The sequence below is a fragment of the Phaseolus vulgaris genome, chromosome 4 (assembly GCF_051622355.1).
Source record: "Phaseolus vulgaris cultivar YP4 chromosome 4, ASM5162235v1, whole genome shotgun sequence".
Lineage (NCBI taxonomy): Eukaryota > Viridiplantae > Streptophyta > Magnoliopsida > Fabales > Fabaceae > Phaseolus > Phaseolus vulgaris.
Genome location: NC_143501.1, coordinates 3,925,585 through 3,945,081, shown reverse-complemented (window position 1 = coordinate 3,945,081; position 19,497 = coordinate 3,925,585). Strand labels below are relative to the sequence as shown.

Below are 19,497 nucleotides of genomic sequence, written 5' to 3'. Positions count from 1 at the left end.
GGAATATTTAAACTCCAAATAATTATTTAACATCGTAACTAAAAGGAATTAAAAAATAGAATTATAATATATTAGTTATGATCAATGCCACAAAATGACAGATTATGTTAACATTCCGTATTAAAAATAAATTAAATAAAAATAAAAAAGGGACGAGCGTGAATATAAGTAAAAAAAAATGAGAAGACTTGGATTATTAAAAAAGGGATTATCATAAAAATATTACTTGTTTTTCAACCTCACTGTTTTCTCTCTTTTCTTTTGTTTTTTTCGATACATTTCCTTTCTTAATTTTTTTTTCTTTCAACCTCTCTTCCTTGTACTTTAATCCCCTCCAAAATTGTAAAAAAAATCCCTCCCATTAGTAAGATATATCATACCTAGAGACAGATGAAGTATTTTTCATACAATAATTAATCATATTAAAAATTTATACAGCCATATTGATACTTTCAACAACTTCTAAAACAAAGTTAACCATATTTATAAATAGCTAATCACTTGTAACAATTAAGGGTTAGAAAGTTAGTCATATTTACGCATGTGTAGTAGCTAAAACCTTTCCTACATTATTTAGCACATGAAAAACCTATTATTAAATATTTCAATAACTCCATAACCTGCTTAATTATATAGACAACTCTCCTGATCATACATTATAACAAAATACATTCGTGGAAAAAACAACAATTTTTTTTAAAAAAAATCTTTCAAATTTCAAGATAAAAAAAACATTAATCATGATATATCTTCTTCTTTGTTTGGGTGGAAAGTTGATATTTATTGAAACACGATATAGAGTATCGTTATCCATGTCTATGTGTGTGTGTGCATGGAGTAACTAACTGCTTCTCTCAAATGTTGCTTCCTGCAACTCACTTCCACTTCCACTCCTTTCCTTCTTCTTCCTTTTCTTCTTCATCACTGCACATTTTCCCTCTTCAATTCCCCAAACCAAAACTCAAATTCCTCATTCGCTGCTCCGACACTGAAGCGGAAACCCTCCCCGACTCCGCCATACAGCGAATCGCCGAAAAGCTCCGCAGCCTTGGCATCGACGACCGGTCCTCCGCTCCTGTTCCCGCTCCAGCCTCTGGCGCCGGCGAGATCTTCGTACCGCTGCCGCAGCACCTGCCGAAGCGGCACGTTGGGCACACGATCGACCAGAGCTGGGACAAGCGGGAGGAGCGGGTGCCGACGCTGGCGGAGCTGAGCCTGTCGAATGCGGAGATAAAGCGGCTGACGACGGTGGGGTTGAGGCTGAGGCAGAAGCTGCGGGTGGGGAAGGCGGGGATCACGGAAGGGATCGTGAACGGGATTCACGAACGGTGGAGGAATTCGGAGGTTGTGAGAATCGCGTGCGATGATCTCTCTAGGTTTAACATGAAAAGGACTCATGACTTATTGGAGGTAAGTAAACAAAGCAAAACAGAAACCCCATTGTTTCTGCTATTTCTTCGAAGTTGCTTTCATTTCAAAATGTAACCCTGCAGTGTGTTCAAAACAGTGTGTTAGAGAGTATTTTTGCTTGCATTTTTTCCTATTGTTTGTGCTCTATGGAAATAGCACAAGGTTTGGAGTTGAAAGCCCCGGAAATGTCCTCAGAATTAAGAATCATAGTAGCTAGAATTTTGGCTATATTTGGATAATTTTTTTCGGAAACACGTGCAGGAGAACAAAATAGTAGCTAGAATTTTCTTTTTCTTTTGGTAAATTTCTGGGTAATCACTTCTTCGTGAAGGAAATAGTAGTTATGAATTTTGGTTGTGTGGATAAATTTCTCTAGAAGTACTCATAGAAGATGAAAAAACCCAAGATGAATTGATTTTCTCTCTTATGTTAAAATAAAATTATAGAACGTTTGGTTGGACGTTATCAACCATTCACCCACGTCCTTGTAAAAAGCATCTCAATCTTGCTTCTACTATCTTTTTAGGATTTTAACGTGTTTTTATCTAAATGTACGTGTTTCACAAGATTCCAGAAACCAAACATACACTTACGCACCTTGGCTTTTCAGTCCGGGAAAAACTAGATGAGATCTATAAAAGTTAAATTTATAAGTTGATTTTGAGACACTTAATTCACTTTAATTTCTTAATTCAATCTCTTATTAAGTGTTTCTTAACAAGTTTATCCAAACAAAACTTTCAATTAGAATGCCCTTCTTAGATTGACATTCAATCATGCATGGGATTTTTTTTTTCCAACTATCACAGACGCAAATGAAAATTCTTCAGCGAGAACACCAAATTCTGACATTTGCAAAGTAATCCTTGCTATTATTGTAAACAAAAGAAATTTTTACTGGCAAGTGTGCTGGTTGAGAAAAAAATACCCATGCATGACTTGTCTGTTAACAACTTGTAATTATTGATTTAAAAGTCGTATCTATTATCGTTGGTGATTTCTGTTGGTTGACATTGACAGGGTAATTTTTTTTAATAATGTCAGGTCAATAGCTAGTTCCAAAAGGGGTTGGTGTTAAGGTATTACTTTTTTCTATTAGTCCTAGGAATGTGATATTCGAAGAACTAGATGAAGAATGGAACTGTGAATAGCACAGTGACCGAATATTATTGAATACTGAGAGAGGGAAAGAATTACAGAGAAGAGATTGAATTCACAAGTCTGAACTGATACAAAGAGGTCAGTCTTGCCTTATATAGCAAGCTGACTCTCACCCCACAACCCTCAACTAACCAGCCTAGTCACTTGGACTAACGGCTTTACAAATTTCCTAACAGTTGGAAATCCAATTCTTGCTATTTGCAATCACATCTGTGTATAATTTATCTTTTTTTTTCTGGTATAAAGTTAACAATTAATACATGACTACTTCAAAATTTGTGATATAGTCGTATTGTATCAGGATGGTAGGGAATCTAACTAAGTGATCAACAAATACTTCTAAAGAAACCAATAAGAACTTTAAAGTTTAAGATGTGGTCGTGTTTTACCCAATTCATGTACCTGTGCATACTAAGAAGTTCCGTTCAACCATAAGTAAATGCAGAAATTACTGTGTGGTTCAAAGCTCACCCTTTTAATTCTACTAAGTGAGTTTTCTGCCTTTGTGCAAGAAATTATATATACATTACTTTGCATGGTTCGCTAAGTTCAGAGATGAATTCCTACGATTGGATTTGTTTAATTTTCCACTATCAATTGATATGATTTTATCTATGGTTTTTATGAGAATACCATTGAATTTTCATGTTGTCCTGTGTTTTCAGTGTATTCCTAAAATGGCAAAAACATAAATTTGGTTTTTTCACCTAATCCTGTTTTCTTTGCAAATTCTTGAAATCAAGAGATAAAGTGAATATGTGTCATTTGTATTTATTAGTGAAAACGTGTGAAATTAAAATTGAAATAGAAAATAAACCTAACATTACCATGGTTTGCAACCACGGGAGGTTTTCTAAAATAAACCTATGACTGAAGGGGCTATCTGCATTTTATCCTTTTATTTACTCCAACGTGATTTCAGTGCCCCATGTGTAATTATGTGATTGTCACTGTCAGAGAAAAACTGGAGGCCTTGTTGTCTGGAGATCTGGAAGTAAGATAATATTATACAGAGGGCCTGATTATAAGTATCCTTACTTTCTATCTGATAAAGTTTTGAGAGATGATCACAGTGGTGATGTTTTGCAACACATGGATGAGGATGATAAAAGTCGGGATAAAAGAGAGAGCCACTTGTCAGAAAAGAATTCAGTGACATACACTGGGCAAAGTTTAAATGCCAAAACGTCAAAACCAGCTTTGATACAAGGCATTGGGACTCCCAAAAAAGTAAGATTTCAACTGCCAGGTGAGGCAGAGCTTGCAAAAGATGCAGACAACTTGTTAACAGGGATTGGGCCACGGTTTTTTGATTGGTGGGGATATGACCCTCTGCCTGTTGATGCTGATCTTCTGCCAGCTGTTATTCCTGGATATCGGAAGCCTTTTCGCCTTCTTCCATATGGTGTGAAGCCAAAACTGACAGATGATGAAATGACCACAATGAGGAGGCTTGGCAACCATTTACCATGTCATTTTGCATTAGGTGAGTTTGCCTTACTTTTTCTTATATGACCAAAATTAGTTGTAATTGTTTTTCATGGTCTTTGGTTTCCCAGGTAGAAACAGGAAACTGCAAGGATTGGCTGTTGCAATTATTAAGCTTTGGGAAAGATGTGAGATTGTCAAGATTGCTATAAAGAGAGGTGTGGAGAATACTGATGGCGAGGTAATGGCTGAAGAGATAAAGGTCAGTTTTTTTTCTTATAGTTTTTAAATTTATGAAATTTGGCACTTATGATTTCAATATTATGGTAAATGGAAGTGTATAACCTGGTGTGTGTATTGCTGTCAACCACTATCATTCATTGATATCATATTGTAAATTATTTGAGATGATTAGCAAGTATATTTCACCCTGGATAGTAATTAAATTTACATATTTGCTGTCATTTTTATTTTCATTCTACTTCTCATGCTTGAACATTTATGACAAGTGGATGCTAGATTTGTTTGCATTATATCAAATTGTATCGGATGTTTCCAATCATCCTGTAAGTAAAATTTCGTAGTGCCTGAAAAAGAAATTCATAATTCTGGTTACTTCAGCTTGCAAGTTCGAAATGACACAATTAGACAATTTATTTTAAAAAAAGTTGTTTATTCACTTTCTCTTTTCCTTGTGTCGTTTTTGCTTTGTTGAGATTATTAGTCATATTTTGGTGGAAAACATCTGGCATACTATATTTAGAGTGCTCTGATTTATGAATGTGGGTCAAAATGTAATGGAATAATCAAAAGATCAAGAGATGTCTTGTAGTACAATCCGTAAGAATGTAATTAATGATTAAAATTCAGGTATTTTGAAGTAAGCTGCACGCAATACCACTCAAAGAAGACCAGCAACAACCCAATCAATTTCACACTCAACAAAACCGACACTAACCAGAAAATGAACATATAAACAAAGAAAATAACGCCTCCTAACTCCCAGAGTTATGACTTTGTAAGCCAGATAGCTGAATTCCTTTATAACTTCCTCTCTACGCCCATTCATTTCCATGCTACTTCTTATAATGAATGTTTACCACAGTAACAACCTCTTGTATAGCATAATGCCCCTTCTCATTGCTGTCATGTGCCCCTCTCCTCCTAACTCCCAGAGTTATGACTTTGTAAGCCAGATAGTTGAATTCCTTTATAACTTCCTCTCTACGCCCATTCATTTCCATGCTACTTCTTATAATGATTGTTTACCACAGTAACAACCTCTTGTATAGCATAATGCCCCTTCTCATTGCTGCCATGTGCCCCTCTCCTTCTCTTCATAATATTGGGTTGGGCCTCTAGTGGTTGTCCAGCAATTCATCTTGGGTTAATTCTCCCTGCACCAGATCAATTGTGATTTGCATCCAACACCTGCTGCATAAGAAATATCTATTTTGCCCTTAATCTTTTAGATATCCATATCCGTAACACAAATAAGAGAGTTTCGTATATGCAAATCCGGAACTAAGATGTGTCTTCCAAATATAACCATCCGCTGTCTTATTTGCACACAAAAATGTCTTCCGGACGCTAAGATCCGGAAGCTTTTTTTCTCATTCCGGATGTGGAAATCCGGAAAAGGTGACAAGGGCAGTTTAGGGTTTTAAAATAAATGTTGGGTCACAATTGATCTGGTGCAGGGAGAATTAGCCTTCATCTTGATGATATTGGATTCCATCATATTGCAAACAACTGGCTTCTGCTGATTTTGGGGAATTTATGTATATTAGGAATTTCATATTGTGGTGTTGAATATTGACTAATCACTGATCATCCAGTCAATGCTTATTTAGACAATGGTAGTAGATTGAGGAGGTCAAGATATCGTGTTGACCCATTAACTGGAAATGGAAATTCTCTATTAATTGCAAGTTGCCAAATGATGTTCTCGTGATAAGTTCATTAAATCTTGTGATGTTTCTTTAATTTGGTGTAATTAAAAATAAGTAAATTGAATCCAATCATAAAATTTATCTTGTGATGTTTCTTTAATTGGGTGTAATTAAAATAAGTAAATTGAATCTAATCATAAAATTCTTGTCAATTTTGACCTGTCTTGACAACAGGAATGGCAGCCCTGAAATCGTGTGTTTAAAACTCATGTAGTTGGCATTTTGTTTTATCTTGTTTTCTCAACATTTGTCCCGTGAATAGAAGAATTCAAAGATCCACTATCAGTTTTATATTGATTGTATTACTGATTTGACCGACTGTTAAGGCAGCTAGTTAAAGTTTTGTGGCAACATGGAACATAACATATTTTTTTTGTAAATACTTGCTTGTGATAGTTGCTTTAAAGAACTTAAATAAAACCAATTTTGTTTATGAGCAAAAAATATAAATATAATACTTTTATATCTCAATTTCAGTTCAATAAAAGGATATATTTCTCTGCAGTATCTGACTGGAGGTACTCTCCTTGCTCGGGATAAAGAATTCATTGTTTTCTATAGAGGAAAAGACTTCTTGCCAGCTGCAGTGTCATCAGCAATTGAACAACGGAGGAGTATTGGAATGAATAAACTGAAGACTGGAAATAGTTGGTCAGTTACAGATGCTCGAGATCTGAATGATGGAACCAGAGAGTGTGATTCTGTAGTAAAGGGTATGAACTTCCAGAAAGATACTAAACCAGGAATATTGACTGAGGCTGAGAAAGCTATTAAAAGCACCAGCATAAAATTGTCAATGGTATGATTTCATTAACAAACACCAATTTGTTGCTTTTCAATTTCTTTTTTGGAGTTACAGATGGTATAGTTGCTTTCACTTTCAGGCACTAGAGGAAAGAACAAAGGCTGAAAAACTTCTGGCAGAGATGGAAAATGCAGAGAAACCCCAAGAAGAAGAAATCAATAGAGAGGGTATTACTGAAGAAGAGAAATACATGTTGCGGAGGATTGGCTTGAAGATGGGTCCCTTCCTACTACTAGGTGATTTTGAAGATGATGTTTGAAATTCGTAATTATATATTTGATTGTTCTGAATTTGGACTGAAATGACTGGCTGAGGCCTCTACAACTTCTTTTCCTGATAAATCCTCTCTTCTTTCTTAGGTAGAAGGGGGGTTTTTGATGGAACGGTGCAAAATATGCATCTTCATTGGAAGTATCGGGAACTTGTGAAGATAATATGTAATAAACAGACATTAAGCCTAGAAGATGTCCAACAGATAGCGAAGACCTTAGAGGCAGAAAGTGGCGGAATATTGATTTCAGTAGAAAAAGTGGGCAAAGGCCATGCAATCATTGTGTATCGTGGAAAGAATTATAGTCGGCCTGCAAGTTTGAGGCCTCGAACACTTTTAAATAAAAGAGAAGCATTGAAGCGCTCTAAGGAAGCACAGCGCCACGAGGTAAAGTTGTCATCATTAACTTGTATTTGCAGAGGAGTTCTGTCAGCTGATTTTTTTACATTTTTTTGTGAAAAAGAGAAATGGAAGAGCAGGTAGGAGAAATTTATTTACCTGTATATCGCATGTACAATGATTATTAATAATAGTTTATAGATTGGTTTTGCATTACCTTTAATAAAACGGATCTTTTATATGTAAATTATTTTGAGTAATTTTCTTTCGGAAAAAAAAAGTTATTTTATGTTTTGATGTAAAATTTGAGAAGTACTTATTTTTTACTTTTTAATATTTCAGCCGGTTTTTCAATGTTGTAGACATGATACTTTATTACAAGCACCGGACTCTAGCTTAAAACATATCATTTGATCTTTTTTCAATGCTTCAAATTTTAAAGAAGGGCTCATCTGAACATACTAAAACATACTATTGGTGCTGGACAACTGAACACTACATGTGGCATGAGTCTTCATCCTGGTCATTCATTTACCCCATCATTTGAAAAGAGAGTTGATCGCCAATCTTATATGGCATAAATATCACGAACTTATTCCTTTCTCCTCACTTTTTGCAGTCGTTGAAGCTCCACGTTTTGAAGCTAGGTAGTAACATAAACAGATTGAAACTTCAAATGGTGAGTGCCCCTTGTTTTCTTTATTTGTTCCTGCAATACATTTTGATTTCAATTAAGGGATATAGGTCATTCACCTTATTAGGCTCAAGATATGGAGGTAAACAGTAAGCAGACTCCTGTTGACAATCAACAAGCAATAAAGGAGCAGCCAATTGAGCTGATTGATAGTTGTGGAGCTCATCAAGCTGAACCAGGAAATTCTATTAATTCGAAGTCTCCTTACGAACCTTCTGTTGACAACTCAATACAGGAGCAGTCTGTTGAGCTGGTTGATGATGGTGGAGCTCATCAAAGTGAAGCTGACAATTTCATAAATTGGAATCCTAACAAAGAAACTTCTGTTGATAATCCGGAAGCAATGCAGGGACAGACAGTTGAGCCGATAGATAGTGGTGAAGCCCATCCAGGTGAACCAGAAAGTTCAGCGAATTGGAATTCTCCTGAAGGAGCTTTTGTTGACAATCAGCAAGCAATACAGGATCATCCTGTTGAGCAGATTGATGGTCGTGGAGCTCATCAAGATGAACCAGAATCCTGGCCTGGTTTGATTCCTAAAGATAGAGAGGTAAGCAAATGACTTTCACTGATGAGAAACGAACTGCTGACCTCAATCCTCTCCTGGCTTATAATCTGTTTGTGTCATGGCTCCCTTTGACATTCTCGTTCTTGCTTCTTGTCTAAATATTGATTTGGTAAAATTATCTTGGACTTCAGTTCGATGGAGTTAGTGATTCTTTGGTTGATACTGAGCATAGCGTCTCAATTAGCGAAGTAATGGAATCATCAATCATGTCATCGAAGAGTCATGCTGACCTATCAACTCTGGTGAGAGATATGAGTTCAAACGAGTTACCTTCTGGATCTGTATGTCTTTCCAACAGAGAGAGACTTCTTCTGAGAAAACAGGCATTAACAATGAAAAAGCGGTCTGTCCTTTCTGTAGGTATTGTTTTTGGCTTTATTTTCCTTTTGCCAATGTTGTTGTTTGTTCTAGGTTGTCTCCACACTTTCCAAGTCTATCTAAGTTTATGCTATGCAGTCTTACTAAGATTTGTTTGTTTTGTAGCTCTATCTTGTGTGGCTTGCCACTTTCTCTTTTCTTTTTCTTCCCTGGGGGGTTATTAATACAGAAACTATAGTTTGTTTCAGCAAAGATAGCTGCTAACTAGCATTCTAGGTTTTGGTCCTTAAATAGCGCTTGGCCTTGTTTTTTGGGGGCTTCCCCTCTCCTTGTGTTTGGTGGTGAGGATGGAGAGCATATAATTAATATACGTTGTTGTTTGGTAGAAGAGAAATAATTTTAAAAACCTACCAGACTTATTGAACTACTTCTCACTTATTCTCATTCTTTTAACACCTTTTCTATTTCTCTTCAACCATACTGTTTTAATCTGTACTTTATTTTTCCCCTATTTCTTTTTATTCATTTGATTTCTATCCTACTTTTTTCTTTCCTCTTGAACAACGCAATTTTTAAAGAAGCGATAGAAAATAAATGTGGCTTTAACATTTTTAATCAACAAAAAACAAAAACAGAAACTTCCAGAGAGAGCTAATTGGAGGAGCTTCTTGCCTGAGAGGACAAGCTAAAAGGAGTACTTTAATTTTAATAATATCTTCGTTCTAGTTGATGTAAATTTTCAATTCAATTAATATCAACATCTTGAATGGTATTCATTGTAAATGATGTATTAAGTACTTTCTTTCCACGTGGATCTGGAGGCTAAAGCTGCTGTTTAATGCTTTGCCTTATTCCTTTGGTATTTTCCTGAAATTATACTAATTGGGAAGAATGTCTTAATCTCTTTATTGTTTTATGGCTTCAACTTCTTTTCAGGAAAGAGCAATAGTGTAACTGGAATTGCGAAAGCAATCAATGCTCACTTCCGGAAATACCCTCTTGCCGTAGTTAATGTCAAAGGAAGGGCAAATGGGACCTCAATTCAGGAGGTGGTGTCCAAGCTAGAGGTGCACATGCTGAAAAAATTCCTTCCCTTTTTCTCATCTCTTCCTTGTTGAATTTTTATTTCATGTCTTAGGCTAATATCACTCTCTAAATACCTGAAATTTGTTTTCTCTACTATTCTTGCAGCAAGAAACAGGTGCCGTTCTGGTTTCTCAGGAGCTTCACAAAGTCATACTGTACAGGGGCTGGGGGGAAGGAGAGAAACCTAGCACTGCTATAAATGTTAAGAAATTGGATAAAAAGGGAGAGGCAAAGCCCAGTGTCTCTCCTGAGCTCTTGGAAGCAATCAGAATTGAATGTGGATTGCAGTAACAAACGTAACACTGCTGCTCATTACTGATCAAAGTTTTTACAAACATTGCCAATTTTCTCATCAACACAACACTAGGATTTATAGAGATAGAGCTACTAAGGCAAAAAAAAAATTTGGAAATTGCTGTATTATTAATATTGAAAATTTTAGGGTGTCAGAAATATTTGAGTGTATATTTGTACTGGGATGGAGAACACCAACAAGAACTGAAAAAGAAATAGTAAATTAACAAAAGGAAGAGCTTAATTGCCTAAACTTCTGTCTGTTTAAACTCATGTAATGGCTCCCTGATCAATTCAACCAGGAATAGGTAAATGTAGAAGTCCGTGATCAACCATCAAAGTGAATTATGGCGATGTGGCAAGTGACGTTGGATAGTTGTTGTGGGCAGAGTGTTGAATGTTAGCAATGTGGTAGGTTACTTGGCAAAGCAGGTGCTGTCTGTGGTAGATGATTGGACGTGACACAAGTTTTGCATTTGTAAGAATGTACGTGATCAGATAGTCATAAAATTTTGCGTCTTAACACATTAAAATATTCTAAACAATGTGTTTTCTGTGGTGAGGTCCCAAAGTATGAGGCCTATTGTTGGGATGAATACAAATTCAAGATGGTAAGAGTCCTCAATAACAATAAGGAGGCACTTTCTTTTTACACTCTAAAAATCTTGAATAACACCTTTTTCATTCTGAAATAGATATTTCGGAATGTCTTTTTCAGGATTTAGGGTTGGAATCAGTACTCATTTCTGGATGGAGTTAAAGTGTTGGACTCAACTATTTCTCCTTTTCAAAAGTCTCCTAAAAGGTATCATTTCTATTGTTATGCTCTTTCAGAAAGTGCAAATACAGACTGCTAAGTGAATGCATCAAACTGGAATTGAATGTTAATTCATACATCATTTTCTTATGTAATTAAATGTTAATTGATACGTCATTCTCTAATTCTGTAACTTCATTTTCAGACATTTATCTAGCAACTAATTAAGGATTCTAATTCATCATATAAATAAGGATTATCATGTCATATAAATTAAATGTTAGTTGATACATCATTTTCTAATTTAATCACTTCTTTGACAGCTCGTGTCACTTGAAAAGTTTCTCTCAATAGATACATGAATCATTCATATTATGAACAAGTATATGTACTTGAAAACAAAAACAAGTTTTCTTCTGAATAAGTAAATGTTAATCGGTCATCATTATCTACTTTGTATAACTTATTTTACAGGTCTTGACACATTAAATAAAATTAATTATGATAATTTAATAACTATTTCACAATAATAAAAGCATGTGGGTGTATATCATGATAAAACTTAGCATACTACTATGCAAATTGAGATAAAATCATCATTCCTTTTATCATTGCTAGTTGTAACAGCATCATAAATTGGTTATCAATAAGGAATATAATTTTGTACAACACATAATGTATTAAGGTGTCTGCCACTCATAATTGAACTTAGAAAAAATATAGTAAATAATATTATGATAGTTTGTAAGCAAGGTAATGGTTTGGACAAGTGAGACATGTAATAGGGGATTTAGAGTAAATTATGTCGATATTTTTGTATTACATATTTTTTTTTAAATTTATAGCAATATTTTTTATAGAATAATACTGTGTACTAATTTTCAATTAATCAATAAAGTGTATATAGTATTCCAGAGTGTCAGTGGAATGGTTTTTAAACCATCAATGATATTTTTAGGTCCTGAAAAAAAAATGTATCAGAAAAAATCTGATGAAAGAGATTGAGATAAATATACATTACTTTAATAATTTATACAACTTTATTCTCTTATAATATTATTACTGAGAAAATTGTCCTGGTTAAATAACACTTTAGTTATCCTTAGAGCATAAATATAATTTATTAAAAGAATAAGTGAAAATGGTAAAGTAATACATTGCATAATATTAGCACTTAACAATGTAATTTGTTAAGGAGAATTCTTTGAATAATTCAAAACTATTTCAAAGTGTTAACAATTATACATTTGAAGACTACTAAAGAATTGAATGTGAAAAACTATATATTATAAATTGATAGATATACAACTTTGATTTGTGGTAAATTATTTAGATATAGAAATTTCTTTCTTGAGTTAATATACTGTGTTTAATATACCAAGTCTCGTATGGCTCCACATTCAAACAATATTGTCATTCATACTGAAACAATTTATTATTAGTGTTGTCCCTCAAAACCATGATGATTTTGGACTTTGAATTTTCAAATGGAATTTTAAATTATTTTTTAACTATTCATAATATAAATATTATTTATATACATAAAAAGACTATGAAATTTAATTAATATTTAAACCAACAAGGGTTAGAAAACACGATGAAAATCATGAAAAAAAATCCATAAACAATGAAATATATTGACACCACATGGGTTATAAAAACGTTCTTTTCATATCCTTTGTGTTGATTAGAGTTGGAGGGTTTTTTAGTGCATACTTATTGGATTCGATACTGTTTACATGAATGAATATAGTGAAACAAATTTCATATCTTAAATCAATATACCGAAAAATTAAATTATGCAGTAAAAAATCGTTTACTATTTAATAATAATAATAATGAATATAGATTTTTTCTAAATCTATAATACTGACGAAAAAAGATACCGCAACTTTATTTTCTTTAAATAATAAAATTGGTTGAATGTCAAAAATCATGTGCTCACAGATATTTTAAGGATTAACAAAATCTATAGATTTAAAAATCGATTATATTAAATTAAAAATATATTTAAACCAATCAAATGAGATATTAAAAATATGTTAACCTCTAGAAATAACAAAACTATCTGAACGTTATTGTGAAAGTAAAAAAGAAATCTTTTAATAAAAGAGAACTGATTTTATATATTTTATATGTGTGGTAAAAGGAAAATGAGATAAGAAACGTTTATGAAACTCAAATATAATATTCTTAACATGTTTTTATTTATCTTTTTTTTTAAATTCTCTGTTTCTTACATATTTTTAATCTTTTAAATAAGTGAATATTCAATTTTACTTCTTCTGTGCCAATCTTTTAAACTTTTTTTTCTATTTTGTTTTATTTATTTCCTCTTCTATGTTAGCATTTGGCAAAATCTTGAGTTCTGGTATCACAGTGACAGAGTACAATTGAATTCAACTTTTGAGTTCAGTCAAAGTTGTCAGACAAAGAGAAAAACAGCACTATAGATTATATGTACATGTGTACTAAATCTATATTTTCTTCTTCTTTTTGTTTTCTTTTATCACCATGGTTCTTCTTTTGGATCAACATGAACATCAAAAAAAAACTTCAATGTTGGTTTTCCATGAAACAAAAGTTATACTGATAAAATTTTCTAAATTTATACTCTTTTAAATTATATTGACAAAAAATAACAAATGAATAAATTAGATATTATTTTAGAGATTAAAAAATTATTAGTTTATAAATTAGTTTTTATTATTAATAAATAATTTTTAAAATTGTATCTAATTAGCTATCAAGTTTTTGTTATCAAATTTAGAATATAAATAATTGGTAGTTAAAATCTTTATAATTAATTAGATACTAATTTAAAAATTATTTATCAATAATAAAAACTAATTTAAAAATGAATCTTTAAAATAATATATAATTTAATTAATTTTATAATTAATTATTTTTAGTTTCTAAAATTTTCTTTTATTTAATAATTTTTTAGTATGGGTGTTCAAACTTAACATAAAAAATTTAAGTACAAATTAACAAGGCAGGATTATCTCAAATCAAGAATATTTATGAAATTAATAACACAATAAATATATTATTAATTATTTAACAAAGTTATGAGAGTGTAAGCCAATGTTGGTGACATTAACGTAGACAGTTTAGCTATGTATATAAAAAAATATGAAAAGTTGGTGGAATGTTTATCAGTTAAGGATGGACAACAAACCTACAATTTAATATATTTGATAACTAAATAATTTTCTAACTCGTTAGCCTAAAAATTAATCTTGTATTTTTTTTATTTTTTTTAGAAGGAACACTGTTACATTTATTCTGTTCAAAAGTAAGAATAGTAAATATAAAAAAGAATTGAGTATTAAATTATTTTAATATTGATATATATTTATAAGCATCTGATAGTAAGATTAAATAATTAAAAATATATTTAATTATTAATGACTTTTTTTATTCTTGATATAGTATTCTACAAGTCTGTGTTAAACTTAACTTAATTTTATAAATTTAGTTGGTAGGGTAAGGTTTGTAGTCTAATTTGATGTTATTTATAGTTAATATGAAATCTTTAACACTTTCCTATAAATAAATCTTTGAGTTTAAATTTAGATATTTATAAGTAATTTAATAAAAATTTTGTAATAAATGTCATTATAAAATTTGATTTATAAATAACTTTTATATATTTTAATAAGTGAGGTTACTTCAAATTTATTATCAATAAGCTTATAAAGTGATATTTGAACTTTAATTATATATTACAATTTAACATTTTTCTTAATTTAAATGAATCCTAAACTTCAATAACTTATAACAATAATATTTAATTTTAATATTGATACTTATCATTATAGTTAGTTTAACAAGTTTTTACAAATACCAAAAATAGAATATATATAATTTTCAAAAGTAATATATTTAACAATATATAAGTACATAATGTCTTGTGTGGTAATTAACCCAAATACTGAATTGAAATTTAACCTAACACAAATATTAGGATATATAGGAGTTGCTTTTGTTTGAGAGATTGGTGAAAAGTTTTATCATTATGGATTCTTTTATTTGATTGGAATATTTTTAATATTTCTAATTTCTTTATTATTTTTGTCGATAAAAAAATTAATATTTTGAAATTATTATTTTTAAGAAAAATCATCATCTTTTATTTTGATAGTTAATCTATATTCATGAAAATGTAAATTTTAAAAGAATAACCAGTGCTTAAGGTGCAATTTTATTTTTTTATAAATAAATTCTCATATTAATTTAGTCATTATAAAGACTAATGATTATATAATATTTTGTATGAATAAAAGATAAATTAGTTAAAAAAATTAAGAGAAAATGCATTGGTTTGTTAGGTCGACAAGAGGAGGATGGGATGTTCCACGTACCAAGAAAACTTTACATCTTTTGCTTTATTCGGTTTCAAGGAAAAAAATTGAAAGAGAATGTGAGAAAAAAAGGAAATAAAATGAATTTTTGAAAATAAAGTGCATTAAAAAACAAGAAAAAATGTTATTTTTTAAAAATAATTAATTAATCATAAATTAATAATTATCATTATAAGAAATTATTAAATAGTAATTAAATTTAGAGACAAAAAATAATTAATTATCTAAATTAGATACTAATTTAAAGAAAAAAAAATATTGATATCGAATGTGATTTATATTATTAATAAAATATTATAAAATAGTTTTTAAATTGGTATTAAATTAGCTATCAAAATTTTATCTATTAATATTTTAGATTTTAAATTAATTTTTAAAAAACTAATAAAAATTAATTTAGAAATAAGTAATTATTAACTAAATTCTTGATATCAATTTAGAAACTATTTTATAAATTTTTATTAATGATAAAAACTATTTTAGATATCAATAATTTTTTAATTTATAAAAAAATTAAATTTAATTAATATAATAATTAATTATTTTCATCTTTAAATTTAGTTTCTAAATTTTCATATATAGTGACAAAGTTATCAATATATATAAAGAAATGAGAGTGATAATTTTAAAAATAACATTTTTCTTTAGTTTTTCAGTGTTTTATGTTTTTATACAAGTGAAAGATAAAAAAAATGCAAGACCTAGTGGAAAGTGTTATCATTCTTTGTGACTTTCACTTGGACAAGTAAAATATTTTTCCCACATTAATTGTCTTGTATCACTCACTTTTCATTATATGTTTACTTCGTCAAACAAATATAGCCTTGAAGTAAAATTAATAATGATATTTTATACACACCAAAATTTTAAAAATATTGTGAATAATAAATCTTTTAATTATTTTTTATAGTATAATAAGCCATCTTTTTATGTAATTATTTTTTAAAGATACTTTTCTCCCATTTAAATGAAAAAACTATATGAAATGTTTTTAATAATCACAGGTATCCTTCACTAAAAACAGTCCTCAATTGAGTGAAGTGTAAGCATTTTTTTCAAGTCAGAACAACTTTATGTCAATTCCAAAAGTTGATAACAATACAATATCTAACACAATTTTTTTAACACGTTCTCAACTCTTTATTTTACATTCTTTTACCATGTCATAACCTTCAACAAATAATTTTTAATCAATAGTATAAAGTTTATTAATAGTATTCCTATGAAGGTTTTATGAAAAATAAAACATTTCCTTCCCAACAAATGCACATCAACCACCTTAATTATGAATTATTTCTATAGGACAAAGATTTATGAATTCTTTTATTAAAAAGACATAATTTTACTTATTAATTATTAAAATAGATAAAATTTTAAAAAAATAAGTCATGTCACATTATAAAGAAATTGTGCTAAAACAACATAATTTCAATATATATTTAAATAGAAGTCGTATTAATATAAGACGATTTTATTATACTCAAATTTTAACTAAAATAATATTTTTTATACTATTTATTTATTTTAATAATATTTTAAAATTTTACTTATTTTAATAATTATTCTATGACATCACATTTCAGTGGTAGAAATTCCAAATTTATGTTTCTAGATGCTTAAAAAAATTTAATATAAAAGATAAAAAAAATTATTTTTTTCTTGTAATTTATAAAAAGGTCTCTAAAGACAAAAGTGAATGGAATTACTAAATTTTAAACTAAAGAATACTTTAAATATGATTACTAGTCTTAATATATATTTTTTAATAAGTTAAAGTTAAAAAGAGTTGCAAATACACTAGAACTACGAGAATCATGTATAAATCTAAAGATACGTTAACTATGCATATACAAATCTAGAAAGAAAAAGTTAAAATATATGCTTAAGAAATTGTTGACCATGGTTAATTGAAAACTTGATAAGCATAAATCATAGCAAGAACATGTTACACGCAAACTTTTTCCATAATTCTTGCTTCTTTTTTCCACGCATGCAAAAGGTAAACCAAGGGTTTCCACTTAGAAGACAAAAGTCATTGAAAATACGTTGTATTATACAACTTTTAATTGATAATATTAAAAAGGTATTTTTCTTATTTTATATTTTAAATTATTATAAAGTGGATTTTAAACTGTAAATTTGTGTGAGATTATATATTATGGATGGTTCGATAGCGGTTCGATAAAGGGTGATACGATAGGCCTAATACAAACAATCGTTATCCTAAATGACTCTGATACCATATTACGAAGTGGACTTTAAGTCTAATTCAATCCTATAAAATTAATTTATAAAATTGAAATTTGCACCCACTTATATACAATTCAAGATTCTAGTATCTACTGGATGTAAAAAATTATATATTATTTTGTGATTATTTTGATTTGAGTTTAGAGTGGTAGAGAATAGATTAGTGTAGTAGATGGTAGCCCTGATGAAGCACATAGGTTTCATAAATGGATCCAACTCTCTAACATGTCAGAGATTTGATACAGATAGAAAGATAGAAAGATAGAAAGATAGAAAGATAAAGAGTCTCTTCTGCCTCTGTTTCAACGCCACAAATCATCATGTCCCTCTGCTATGTTCTCTATCGCCATCATTGTGCCCACATCATCATCACCATCACCCTTCTTTTCTCCTTAGCCCTCAACCACCCCACGAACCTAAACCCACCACCATCATTATTACTCCTCCTCCACCTCCTCCTCTTCCTCCTCCTCTTCCTCCCCCTCACCATAGTCATGAAAAAAGCCAAGGGAATGAAGCACAACACCACCAACAACAACCAGATCTCAATCACACTCTCTTGTGTTTGTGTTTGTGTTGCTGTTGTTGCTGCTGTTCTTGGTTGAAGAAAAAAATCACAGCAACAAGAGAAAGCCTGAGCTACATCCAACACCATCACTTTCTTCTCTCATACTATTCTTCCTAGTTTCTCACTGGAGAAAGTGTGCTACTACTCTTCATTCTTCTTCATCTCTCTCTCTCTTTCTGGGGAATCAAGCGTTGTGGTCCGATCATTAATTAACCTGCTTCATCAAGCAAGTTGATTTCTCTACTCTACTTTACTGTTCTTACTTTTTAGTTTGCAAACCCTTTTCCTTCATGTGGGTTTCTTCTCTTTCTCCCTTTCTCTCGTGTTTTTACATATCTAGGGTTTATGTTTTGTTGTACCTGAAAAGTGATCAAAAGTGAAAAGTTTGCGAGCTTCTTATCTTATGTTGATCTTTGTTGCTTTCAGCTAGGCTACTATATATATATATATATATATATATATATATATGTTCTGGTTTAACTTTCTTTCCTTCTTCTTTTGTATGAACTCTCTTGTTTCTCTATGTATTTGTTTGGTTATTCATAAATATTTATGTTCATCCCTTCAACTTTTTAAGCTTGTAAGAGAAAACATGTGTTATATATTCCAATTTTCTGTTAGATCTATGTCATGGATTTGGCTACAGTTTAATATCTGAGATTACTTATCTGGAAAATCAGATGGATATGAAGAACAATATTGAACATCTGATATTGATACACGTTCTTGAAGTTCTACAAAAGTTTCTAACCCTTTTTTCTCCTAGCTAGTGTGATTTTTTTGTGTGATTACTAGAATTTTCCGTTTGATTATGCTTAGGTTTTCTTTGCACTTGATCTCTACCAGTGAGGTTCATTTTCTGAATGGTTTTGAAAGGCATTGAAATGAAGATCCATTGAGTATATTTTGACTGATAACAACCAGATCGATCGATGGTGTTTTGTTTGTTCAAATGTTACTATGTTGATGTCGAATTTGTAAATTTTATACAGTTAAAACTGATTGAATGATGTACTTATTTTATGTTTGCATTATAATTAATGCATCAGAATAGTTATACTATAGTTATATAGCAGTATATTGCATGCTTCATAATGACATCTACGCAATTTAATGATCTTCATGATTTCCTTTTTCTCGAAATTCGTTCATGTCATTAATACTTAACTCTGATGCATTCGTAATTATTCTCTTACAATTTCAAAACAATTTTTTTAATATTTCAACCT

General features: G+C 30.7%; 1 protein-coding gene across 13 annotated transcripts; it reads left to right on the top strand.

Annotated features, from left to right (window-relative positions):
* The first annotated feature begins 764 nt into the window (after positions 1-764).
* Positions 765-11,267, top strand: CFM2 (CRM family member 2). 13 transcript variants are annotated; one of them, XM_068645576.2, is made up of 14 exons: positions 767-1,410; positions 3,529-4,057; positions 4,131-4,261; positions 6,457-6,750; positions 6,836-6,992; positions 7,116-7,414; positions 7,986-8,045; positions 8,296-8,610; positions 8,760-8,988; positions 9,883-10,013; positions 10,138-10,328; positions 10,629-10,812; positions 10,899-10,937; positions 11,045-11,267. In XM_068645576.2, exons 1-11 carry the CDS (start codon positions 859-861, stop codon positions 10,321-10,323), a joined length of 2,883 nt encoding a protein of 960 aa, XP_068501677.2. In that variant the 5' UTR covers positions 767-858; the 3' UTR covers positions 10,324-10,328; positions 10,629-10,812; positions 10,899-10,937; positions 11,045-11,267. The 13 variants fall into 13 exon arrangements, with proteins under 13 accessions (XP_068501678.2, XP_068501676.2, XP_090157888.1 ...); XM_068645571.2 differs by having other exon boundaries at positions 8,128-8,610; positions 10,629-10,804; XM_068645569.2 differs by having other exon boundaries at positions 8,128-8,610.
* Positions 11,268-19,497: the final 8,230 nt, after the last annotated feature.